Source organism: Pelophylax lessonae (assembly GCF_965119305.1).
Source record: "Pelophylax lessonae genome assembly, chromosome: 7".
Taxonomy (NCBI): domain Eukaryota; kingdom Metazoa; phylum Chordata; class Amphibia; order Anura; family Ranidae; genus Pelophylax; species Pelophylax lessonae.
Window position 1 is genome coordinate 140,077,065 of NC_138774.1, and position 12,543 is coordinate 140,089,607.

Genomic DNA, 12,543 nt, shown 5'->3' on the forward strand with positions numbered 1-12,543 from the left:
GTTATTGTAATTCATACAAATGCACTGTATATTGTATTGCCTTTATTTTTTGATTGCACACTGAAGCACATCTACAGTGCACTGTAATGCATCTGTGATTTATAGCACTACAATATGCAAATGCTATGTGTGTTGTGTTGCACTGCATTTGAAAAATGGGGCATGATGTATTTTTCCTGCATTGATTCAAAATGAATGGGCTACCTAACACAGATTGAAAAAGATTGCATCTCAGTGAACCACAATATGGTTTGATCCATAAAGTGGTTCTAAAGGCTAATTTTCCCCTATAACAAAAAGTTTTGTTTTGTGCAATGATTTTATATTTATGTATACCTTAGCCATCTCGGTACTGTCCACGCCTTCTTTTTTCTAAATGCCCCCTTAGCAAGCCGTATGCCAAGGGGGCAATCATGCAGGTATGCTCCAGGGCTGGGCTGTGTACGTCCCTTTACACACATAGCACCTCTCAGCCATGCCCCCCTTTCCCTCCTCACATGAGTTGACAGAGAGATTCCTGCTCTCTGTTTTGTGAGAGCAGGAAGACAAACCAGCACTTCTGCAGACAGGCACAGTGCGGGGTCAAGAGAGGACACAGGTAAATGTTTAGGAGGGGGAGACATTTTTTCTTCTTAATTAAGGTAAAAAATGATTTGACTTTAAAACCACTTTAAGGGTTCTAAGAGTATACCTCCTCCCTTACTTCTTTCCCCAATCCCAATCCAATTTTTTTTTAACTTTTGTGACGCTAAAAAAAGAACACAAATCTGTAAAAGAATATGTATAATACTGACCCAGCTGCATGTGCTTTAGATACTGTACCTCTTTTTTTTTTCTTACATTTTTTTTAATATGCATCAAAATCTCTTAATTTTTTTTTCTTTATAAAGAAAAAGGCAGCAGGATGAGTATGATCATCTATCATCATGAGGTTGCTGTGAAGTTCTCGACCTCTTAGCACTTGCTCGGCTACAGCCTGGCAAAATGTGTTCCAATTGAATTCACATGATGCCATAAAGAGCTTCAAAAATGAAATTTGTAGCAATTTTACCCAATCTAACTACCATTCACCTAAAAGCACTCTAAGGTGCTAATTGCTTAAATAGTTAGTATACCTTGAGAGATAATAAATAATAAATCCAGATTTATTCTTTGCTTAAATCCAAAATACCCTAGGATGTTTTTTTAAGCTCTAATTAAAAAGTATGACAGTTTTGACTTTTATACTTGTTTTACCATAATCTTTACTTTTTTGTGTGCTGCAACTGTTCAAAAACAGTACTAATTATGCCATATACGGTACATAAATTCCACGTCCCAAAAACAGATCTAATTATCAGAGTATTTATTTTAACCTTGTTGTTACATTCTCTTGAAATATATTTTTTTATAAAATATACTATAAAAGCAATGAACTCTATTTGAATTGTATTCAGGAGAGAAATTATATAAAACACACATTATAAAAAATGTATCATTTATTGGGATTATTTAGCATTTTTGTTTTGTTAGATTTCTCTAGGGCAGAGATGTAAATTAAAATGAACGCATCCAGCATGCTCACTAATTAGCTATTACTATAAATAGACTCTCGTTTCTGTGAAAAGTACCAGTTTAATCTAAAAAAAAAGTATTTTATGGTACGCATTCCATTGCAACACTGAAATATCATTTTGGTTTTATCCCCAGCCTGAACCACCTTCCACAAACAAGTGGCAGCTGGATAAGTGGTTAAATAAAGTCAATCCACACAATAAAACAATAATTAACAACCACAATGATGTGCATTCAGAAAACAATTCTGAGGCTCAGAACAACCAACAGATTGAGGGAGACAGTAAACGAGAACTTGACAATATTATCCCTCAGCCTGATTCTTTGCCCAAAGAGAGGGAGTTGTTGAGTCCTGTAAGAGAAAGAAGCAAAACTAGAGTAACCCAAAAACCACAGGAGGCAAAAAGCTTAAAGCAGAAATCACCAGCCCATAATGAACCTACTACACAAAGGGCTGTTGCCAAGAAACAACCAAAAAGGGTTGAAAGAACTTCCAGTGGTGAAGACTACACATGGAACAAACCAAACCCCACCAGCAGCACTCCCAAAGAGAAGGACCTACGAGAAAACCAAGAGCCACCAAAAGCAAGGACAAAAACCACTGTTGCTAAAACAGCACCACGAAAGGAACAAAGGACTAGTACTGGAAGTACGTCAGAAAAAAAGAAAGCTAGAGGGGCAAATAAAATTGTTCCTAAATCAAGGGAATTTATTGAAACAGATTCTGCCTCTGATTCCAACACTGACCATGATGAAGTCATGCAAGTCAAAGTATCGACGACTGGGCCCATTAATCCGGTCAAGCCAAAGGACTGCAGCAGTAACATCCTAAGCGTGAGCAGCTTAACAAGCAATAGCAGCAGCATATCACTAGACCAGACACATAATGATCTGGAGGAACCATTTTCACCACTGCCTATTGTTCAGAATGAACTGCTTTCACCTTTAAGAGAGATTGAAGATCTTAAGTCATTATGGGTGAAAATAGATCTCAGTCTTTTATCTAGAATACCAGGCCATGAGACATTTGAGAGTGAAGCTTTAAAGAATGAAGTAAGAGACACAGGTTTTAAACATAAGCCTCAAACACCAGCTACAGCACCTGAGAAAAATGCTACAAAATCTAGAAGGAAGCACAAGGTAAGTGTATTTGAGAAAGTGGAGCTAATGTGCCTACAGCTTGTTTTAAAAGTGTATTTAAATTTTACTTATGACATGATTTCCTACAGTATTTTCAAATATCAGAAAATCTGATGTAAAATATAATGTAAATATAATGCTCATAAAAAAGTATACATTCATGAATCAATAGTATTATTTATAGATCAATGGAGGCAAGAATCTTAATTCCAGTTAAAATGTTATTTATTGCCTAACTTTATTGGCAGCTGCCAACACAATTTTAGCTGAAGGGAAGAAATCATACCTATCAGTGTATATCCTTTGTACTGTATATTCTTTATTTACTTCAAAATTCAACTTGTTCCTTTTCCTCTTTCAGTGATCATTAAAGCAAACCTAAACTTATTAGAAAGCCTTTGTTCACTTTCTGCTATCTGGTGGCAAAAATGTATTGGTAAAAGTGGTCAAAGACTTATCTTTCCCAAGGTTCAGTCTCATACAGAATGCTGCCCAGTAATACTACTCTGATACCTCAAGACAGGGGATAAGATCTATGTGAGACAAAGTTGTTGATTAGGTATTTGTGAAAAGGTAGGTAATCAGTACCTGAACCTTACACAGACCCTGAACCTGGCTGCTGCTTAGGCCTGTAAGTATCAAAGAAGTTTAACAGAACCCTCCGATGGCAGTACTCTAAAGCAGTCCAATCTTTGTAAAAGATTATTATTTGCATGCTCCTCCAAATAGCTTTTGCTATGGAAAAATAAGGGGGTACAGGGAGGGTAATTTTTTCTAGTGGGTTTAGGTTGAGTATAAGTAAGATTGTGTTAAAATGGAACTAAAGGCAAATCGTTGTTTTTTTTTGTTTTTTTTTTTTCATTTTGGGTAACATAAAGGGAGGTTTATAACCCCTGTCAGATTGTTTTTTGCCATCTGTGTCCCACTGGGGAGATTTCTCTTCACTTTCTGTCCAAAAACTAAACAGGAAATTAGAAAATCCCTGAAAATTAGGGGAATTCCTTGGGGAACCCCAGGTCACCAGAATTAGTGTCCACATGGGAAGATTTCTCCTTTCTTACTTTTCTGCGGACAACCCAAAATGTGGGATTTTCTTTACTTTCACTTTCAATGATAATGGAAAACAGGACAAATAGAGAGGGTGAATTACCTTAACAGGGGGCACAGACAGCAATAAAATATCATAGGGGTTCTAATCTCTCAACATTCTATGCAAAATTAAAAACAACATTTTCCTTTAGTTATACTTTAAAAGGCACAATACAGTGCTTTTTAAAACATTGCAATATACAGTATGATACTACATTTTTATATCTATATGATAGATATACCAGTACATACAGACTTTTATTAAAAATATCAACTTTGTAGTACATACATACATGTTTATTTTATTTTTTTATCTTCATATTTTGTGTGAATAGGTTTTATTTAAAAATACTTTAAACTGATACTGTTTCTACTGTAGATATCATTCACTGGATTTTGATACAAAAGAGCAATGCATAAGCAGAATTATTTTTGGATTGATATCATGATATTGTGTTCCAAGATCTTGTTCACATTTATTCGAAGTGGAAACATGTACAAAATAACATAACTTCCTGCAGCCTTATGTTCCAGTAGGTGCAGTGCAGTGCCATTCATTCCTAATGATACCCCAAACTAACCAGCCAATGCATGTATCCTAAATCGCACCGTGGTAACTTGTTGAAATGCACTGTAGTGCAATATGGGTAAGAAGAAGATACCCATACATTTTTGTTTGATTGTTGTGTGTAGGACACACAACAATCAAGTGTTGTGTGTTGAAAGGAATGGATTACCCTTAACACAATGCACTTAAACACACAAAAACGTATGTATACTGCCACACCTACATAGGTATGAATGGTGCCTAAGGGAGAGGGTAAAGCACAGATATTTAGGCAGACCACTCAAGCTTTGTCCAGGGATGATGTAACACCTTGGGAAGGTGTTCACTGGCATGGCTGTCCAAGTGCTATGCCTATGTAATTTTACTAGGCCAGAGTGAATAGATAGCTAGTGCTCCTTAAAAATAGTTTACGTCTTTATAAGGTACCTTCATCCCATGTCATAGTAAACATTTTTTAGGCAACATTGACCAAAGGACAATAAGGAAAAGAAGGGAACAGGAAGAGGAAGGGAAGTGGAGCATGTAGGATTTCCATGGTACCATAGAAAATCATTAACAATTGGATAAAATAAAAAAAATAAAAAAAATTCTACAAAATTAATTAAAAAGATAATAGAACATATGAAAATCAATAGTACATTATACATTCATTAATAATTGGTCAGTTTCAGAGGATCAATTGCAGTAGTACAGTTTTAACCATGTTATAAAAATACAACATGTATTCGGGTTCTAGTTTGCAGTTGGGACACACTCAACATGTTTTGTGGTTCTTCAGGAGTATAGAAACATGAAAGGACGAAAGTCCTGCAAGGACAAAACAAACATAAGTCCACAATATACAAACAATAAAAAAATAAATACATTTCTTTTGTTACACATCGTTTGATAGCCATGGAGAATCACAAATGCTCACCCTGGGTAGCAATACCACCAAGTATCGAATTCAGAAAGCCAATAATACTTTCCCCTGGGGGCGAATGCAGGAGTAGATACAGTTAGCCAACCTGGGTGGTACAGATAAGATAATACGAAGGTCATGATCATAATTATGTCGGGTGAGAAAGATAAAGGCCATAATGCAGTCAACCTCCCCGATTTTTAACAGAGAGACACATGACAATACAGTGGCCCTAAGTGTGGCCTTATATTGGCCTTATATTACTTATTGGTAATCAATCACTATGAAAGGGTATTATTAAAAGCCTAAGGTTTGCCCTCTCATTATATATAAGAGTTTAGGCAAGCCAGGAAACCTCCATTTTTACGGAGTAAATTTTTACGGACTACCCGTGTCCTATAAACAGTATTATGTAAGGAGTGAAGATATTATAGGCCTTAGCTGTGGCCTATTATTACTTTTTAGTAATCAGTCACTATCAAGGGGTAGTATTAAAAGCCCAAGGTTTGCTCTGTCATTTTTAGGATTTTGGGCTAGCCAGGAAATCTCCAGGTTTTTAAAGGACGCAACGCCATGGGCCTTATGAACAGTGTTATGAAAGGAGCATAGATATAGAGCTTAGCTTTGAAACTCAAGCCATGTATGGATGGGTTTAGTCTAGTGTGGCTGTTTTTTTTATATACCACTTTGAACAATAAAAGCCTGACAACAGTTCTAACCTATCATTACTGTATCCATAATGTAGAAAATGGCTTTAGAAATACTAGGCTCTCTAGCTAAACTGCTTTCATAACACTGTTTATAGGGCACATGGTGTTACATCCTTTAACAACCTGGAAGTTTCCTGGATAGCCCAAACTCTTATATAATGGCAGAGTAAACCTTAGGATTTTAATACAGCCTTTACAGTTCTGTACAACCACCCAGTCTAATTTACCCTGCTCGATCAGCGCTGCAGGGCTATTGGCTGCTTAAACATCATGAAGTCTTTTTTATTATTAAACATTAAAAAGCCAACATGTGTCAGGGATTCTAAAGGACCTATTTACAATGGGTTTAAATTCCTTTTAGGATACAAAAATTGACATAAATACAAACGTATGAACAGAATATAAGGAAAACAGTCTAAAATATCTCCAAACAAAACATTTTAAAGATGTAAAATACATTAAAAAAGACGTGTAAAGACCTGCAAAGCATTGCACCCATGATCAGCAGAAGCAGCAGACCCCCCCCCCCAACACATTTTGACCTTTTATAATGAAATAAACTATTTATCACCTCTTAATATTTGGCCTGGATCTGGTCTGTCTTTTTTTTTTTTCTATACCCCTTGGATTTTACCAAGGTGGCCCTCAGAAACCCCTTGGTGTCAATGAGCTGCTAACATGAGCCCTGTGTACATACAAATATAGTTTTTATCTTGACTGTGAAATCAATTTGTGACTTCTTCAACATCCCTGTTAATATGCACATTCCGGCTACTTCTAAACTTCTTAGTCTGACCTCCTCATTTGACCTAAAGCAATGGGTACATGCTTCTACTCGCCCTTATGGCAACACCCTCTATCTTGTATTCTCCTACTTATGCACCTGTGCAACCTCTCCAACAAACATTTTCCTCTCTCTGATCACCACCTCATTAGTTTTGCTCTCTTCCTGTCTTCCACCACCTTTCCCTCCAACCGCCGAACAATTACCCGTAGAAACCTTCGCCGTTTCAATTCTTCTCTTCTCTGTTCTGCTACTGACCACCTCTATGACAAAATTTCACCCATGCCCTGCTCCAATCGAGCCACTTCTGTCTACAATACATCCTTGTCCTCCACCCTGAATGAGTTTTCCCCCCTCATTACACACAGAATCAGGCCCGACCTCTACAACCCTGACACTTAAAAAATATGATTAATTTAATTTGTGATGAAATCTCCACTCTACAGGTATCCCCCTCAATTAACACCCCTTGCCCACAGGTACAGTCAACACTCCCCTTATTCAACCTTTTTACTATAGACGAGGTCACTAAACTTATTTATAATGCCCATCTAACCACCTGGACCCAGTTCCCACTCAAACATTGTGGTCACCCTCTGACTCTATCCTACACTCTCTAACCCACATCTTCAATCTTTCCCTCTCTTCTTGCATCTTTTCCAACCCTCTAAAACATGCATTAGTCAACCCCATACTTAAAAATCCTTCCTTGAACCCCACCAATCTTAATAACCTATGCCTCATCTCCTTACTCCCCTTTTCCTCCAAAGTCTTGAACACCTGGTCTACAACCAACTGAGTGACCACCTCATTAAGAATAACCTTCTTTATCCCCTTCAGTCTGGATATGCCTGCAACACTCCACAGAAACCGCTCTCCTTAAACTCAGCAAAAACTAATGGGCACTATTCTGTACTCCTACTTCTGGACCTTTTGGCTACCTTTGATACGGTTGAGCACTCCTCCTCAAAAAAAACTTTACTCCTTTGGTCTCCGTGGCTGTGGTCTTCGCTGGCTCGAATTCTACCTATCCTATCGCACCTTTAGTGTCACTTACATACTCCTCTCCTCTTCATTTCTTTGTAGGAGTCCCCCAAGTTTCTTTTCTTTGACCTTTCCTATTCTCTATCTACACCTCCTCCCTCGGTCAGCTGATTGCCTTTCATTATAATTTCACCCAAATCTATCTCCCTACCCCTCAGCTCACTCCATCAGTCTCCTCACACATCTCTAATTTGCTAACAGAAATATCAGTCTGGATGTCAAACCACTTCCTCAAACCCAACCTGTCCAAAACCAAGCTTATAATGTTTTATCTCTTACATGCCTCTTCCCCTGACTTCTCAGTCAAGATCAATGGCACAGCCATCAACCTATCCCCGCATGCCAGGGTGCTAGGTGCTATCTTGGACTTCGAACTGTCCTTTAGGCCGCACATCCTATCACTTTCCAAAGCTTGTCACCTCAACCTTTGCAACATCTCCAAAATATGCCCCTTCCTAACCAATGACACCACAAAGTTCCTAATTCACTTCCTGGTCATCTCTCTGCAACTCCCTTCTCATTGGCTTACCTTTAAATAGGCTATCCCCGATTCAGTCCATCATGAATGCTGCTGTTAGACTTTTCAACCTTACAAACTGCTCAGAGTCTGCTACCCCTCTCTGCCAATCTGTCCATTGGCTGCCACTCAGCTAATGAATTAAATAAAAAATACTAACAATAACTTACAAAGCAATCCATGACTTGGCCCCCAACTACATCACTAACCTAGTCTAAAAATACCAACCAAATCATTCTCTTTGTTCCTCCCAAGACCTTCTGCTCCCTAGTTCCTTTGTCATCTCCTCCAATGCTTGCCTCCAGGACTTCTCCTGAGCCTCTCCGATCCTATGGAATTCCCTACCCCAATCTGTTTGACTATCTCCTACTCTATCCACTTTTAGGTGATCCTTGAAAAGCTTTTCTCTTCAGAGAAGCCTATCCTGCCTCCAGCTAACAACTGTATTTTTTATTTTCTCCATCAGCTCATCCCCCACAGTTATTACCTTTTGTATTATTAATATTATACAGGATTTCTATAGTGCCAACAGTTTGTGCAGTGCTTTTAAATGAGGACAGACAGTACTGTTACAATAAAATTCAATACAGGATGAATCAATGGGCCCTGCTCGTTAGAGCTTACAATCTAGGAGGGAGGGTCAAGTGATACAAAAGGTAATAGCTGTGGGGGATGGACTGATGGAGTAGAATCACTTGACCCTCCCTTTTAGATTGTAAGCTCTAACAAGCAGGGCCCTCTGATTTCTCCTGTATTGAATTGTATTGTAACTGTACTGTCTACCTTTACACTGTAAAGCACTATGCAAACTGTTGGCACTATATAAATCCTGTATTATAATAATAAAAATAATGTACATTTGGATTCAGTGCCTCTTACTTTCATATCTCACAGTTTTCTATTGCTGTCTGTGTCCGGGTAAGGAACATTAACCCTCTATTTGTCCTGGTGGATCTACAAGGACTGAAAATTAGAGAAAATCACAAAATTTGATATGCCACCAAAACAGGAATAGAGGAGGAGTCTTCCAACTGGTACATCTGTTTTAGTGACAGCTAAGGAAGGATTTCCTTTTCCTTTCACTTCCCTCTCACAGACAGGAAGTGAAGGGAAATTTCCCCAGTGAAACATAATAGAAAGTGACAGGGGTTTTAACCATTTCTTATTCGGTTCATTGTGAAAAAACGGCTTTAGAATCACTTTACTAAGTACCAAATTTATTCAAGAATGGCATTTTATGACTCTATGGAAATTACATTTTGTAATATGAAGTCTTATATTAATCTAGGGCAATAAAGAAATGTTTGGTACCTCCCCTGCAACACATCATCTGACTAAAAGGCCTCATGCACACTAGATGTTATCAAAACACCAGTAGAAAGCTGTAGCTTTAGAAGGAGTTTTTCAGCATTTTTGCAGTAGCCTTTTTTCAGCATTTTTTAGCTTTTTTCAGCTGTAGCGTTTTTAAGCTTTTTTTTAGCAAAACTATACTCTCACGAAAGCTTATGGCTCAAAAACTTGATACACACCTAATGGCTGCTTTTTTGGCATTTTTCAGTGTTTTTAATCTTTTATCAGAGTTAGAGCATTTTTACAGCTGAAAAAAGCCTCCACTAGTTCTGTTTTTTTTTTGTCCAGCCAGAAAATGCCCCTGCCAAAAACTGATGATAACAGTCTATGTGTGCCACATAGGACAACATGTTAGGGAGTTTACTAGCTTCAGACGCAAAAAAACGGCAGCTGTAAAAACGTCCAGTGTGCATGGGGTCTTAATATTATTTTTTTAAATCATAAAAAATGTTTACGTTTTTTATGTTCTTGCAATTTTATGTATTGAAAATGATTGATTGTTATTAGGCCCAGTTTGTATTTATACTTTTTAAAATATTCTCTAACCAAATCTATCAGATTACTTATAGGGACCTGGCAATACAAATGCTATATCTTGTTTAATGATTGGAGTTATACTATACACTTCTGACAGAGACTTTCAGTAATAATATATAAAAATAAAATAGGGTTTTCTGGCATTGACTTGGAAGAGAAAAAATAATTATACCATATGACCATCAATATGGTCAATGCATGTACAACATGTGTAAAAATTAAACAAGCACATTTTAGTGTATTATGCTTTGCTAGTTATCATAGTGAGTGAGGTTAATGAGTTTGTGAAAAGTGTTAATGCATACTATAATATGTGCACACAGCCAAGTAAGTTTATTGTGTGCTTAACTGACTGTGCCACCAGGTCTCAAATGTTACTGTTGACAGTATTACAGTATCCGTGAACAGTATCTCCTGTAGATTATATAGATGTTATATGTTTCATTACATGATTCATAAGGAGCAGAGCTGACCTAAATACACAAAAAGAAGGTCAAATCTGTTGGATACTCAATAAATCTCAGTAGTTGAATGGTATACGTTCTTCAGCTAGTTCACTGTAACACACAGAAAGAAGATCTCTGAAACCCAAGAAGCAAAGAAAGCAAATTATATTGTTTTAATATTGACAGTGTTCAAGTGGTTATTAGATTTATTTCAACATAGAACCTTACTAAGATGTTATTGTCTAAAAAAAATTACATAACTAAATTTTCTCTATTCTTTTAAATAAAAAGCAGACGTAACTTCTGAGTATGGTATAGAGAGTGAGACTTTGTAGCTCCATGTCTTATGTATACCCAATAGCCAAAACTTTTTTTTGTTTTGGATAGAGTAGGGGAGGGTCAAAACTATATAGCCGATATAGCAAGGGCTGATCTGCACTTTCCCCGCTATATCGGAATCGGCCACCAAGGTGACCGATATTGCCGATATTTCGGGAAAGTGCTTGTACAGGAGTGATGCCTGCAGCTAGAGGCATCACCCCAGTACTGGCGTCCATAGCCTATGGTCGGTTGTCTTGTAATGACAACCGATGCGGCTAAGAAGCTGCTCGGCTGTCATTACAAGGAGCGGGAGGGGGCGCCCCCCCGCCACCTTCCGCGGTTCGCCCGGGTATCCTGTCCCACCGGGAGACCCAGGCAACCAGCCTGCATGTGACATCACTTCTGGGTACTGGCGCCAGATTCAAAAAATGACAGCATTTAAAACAGCCAAACTTGGTGTTTTGAATGCTTTTAAGTGCAGAGGAGGGGTTTGGGGTCTTTTAGACCCCCAGATCCCTCCACAAGAGTACCTGTCAAAGAAAAAATAAATAGAAATTTTTAAATGTACAAAAATATCGGCCAATATCGGCCGATACCGATATGCATTGACCAAAATATCGGTATCGGCAACGAATATCGGTCGATCGCTAGTTAAAACCCCTACCCTGTTATTTTTTGTTGTCTCTTTCATGATTTCCCTTCCTTTCTTTGCCTTTAAATGAAAAAAGAAGCAAGAAGAGATCTCTACAAAGTTAGGGGAATGCCTCGCTTAGGCCCCTTCCACGAGAGGTCTGATTGGGTCCACCCATCAGTTTTTTCAGGCGGTCCCAATCAGACCCTCTATTCTCCTCTATGGGCAGTCAGATGTAAACTAACTTATGTCAGCCAGTCCATTTACATTCGACTGCCCAAAGAGCAGAGTGGGTTGTGTCTGTGCCCTCACTCTGCATAAGCAGAGTGGGCAAAGACCTGTCATCTGACTGCTCCACTCAGCTTAGCAAGGGATAAGAGGACAAATCCCCTGCTGAAAAAACACTATGTGAAAGGGGCCTTAGACAGTTGTCACCAGAATAGATGTTCCTATTTCCCCTCACCTCCTGTTCTGGTGAGAGGTATACAAGTTTAGATTATCCATCACTTTCTGTCTTTCTGACAATGGCCACCAGGACACACAGAAAGACTGGATTTGCTTAGGGGGAACACAGGTCAATAAAAAGTTGACAGGAGTTCTAACCCTTTCATACTAATCTTAAACTTACATTTTTCCCCTATATATACATGTTATACAGTGGATATAGAAAATAATCACCCCCTTTAAAATAATCACATTTTGTTGCTCTGCAGCCTTAAATGAAGACATACACCGCTTTTGTTTTACCCAGCTGTATTTTCTCAGTGCAACTTATAACATTCAAGTGTAAGATATAATGCCAACATGTCATAAAAAAAAAATCTAAATCAATCACAGAGTTTTAAAAAGGATCACCCCCTCCTAAAAATGACTTGTTAACTCAATCAGGTGTATCTAACCACCTTCATAATGACACACAAAGCCATTTGACTTTCAACTGTGACCAGCTGT

The 12,543-nt window shown here is 38.1% G+C and overlaps 1 protein-coding gene across 1 annotated transcript in view; it reads left to right on the forward strand.

Annotated features, from left to right (window-relative positions):
• Positions 1 to 12,543, forward strand: part of AFF2 (ALF transcription elongation factor 2) — a 775,685-nt gene that overhangs the window by 673,759 nt on the left and 89,383 nt on the right. The window contains exon 11 of the mRNA XM_082263635.1: positions 1,690 to 2,694. Coding sequence (XP_082119761.1) covers positions 1,690 to 2,694 — 1,005 coding nt within the window. The remainder of the gene's footprint in view (positions 1 to 1,689; positions 2,695 to 12,543) is intronic.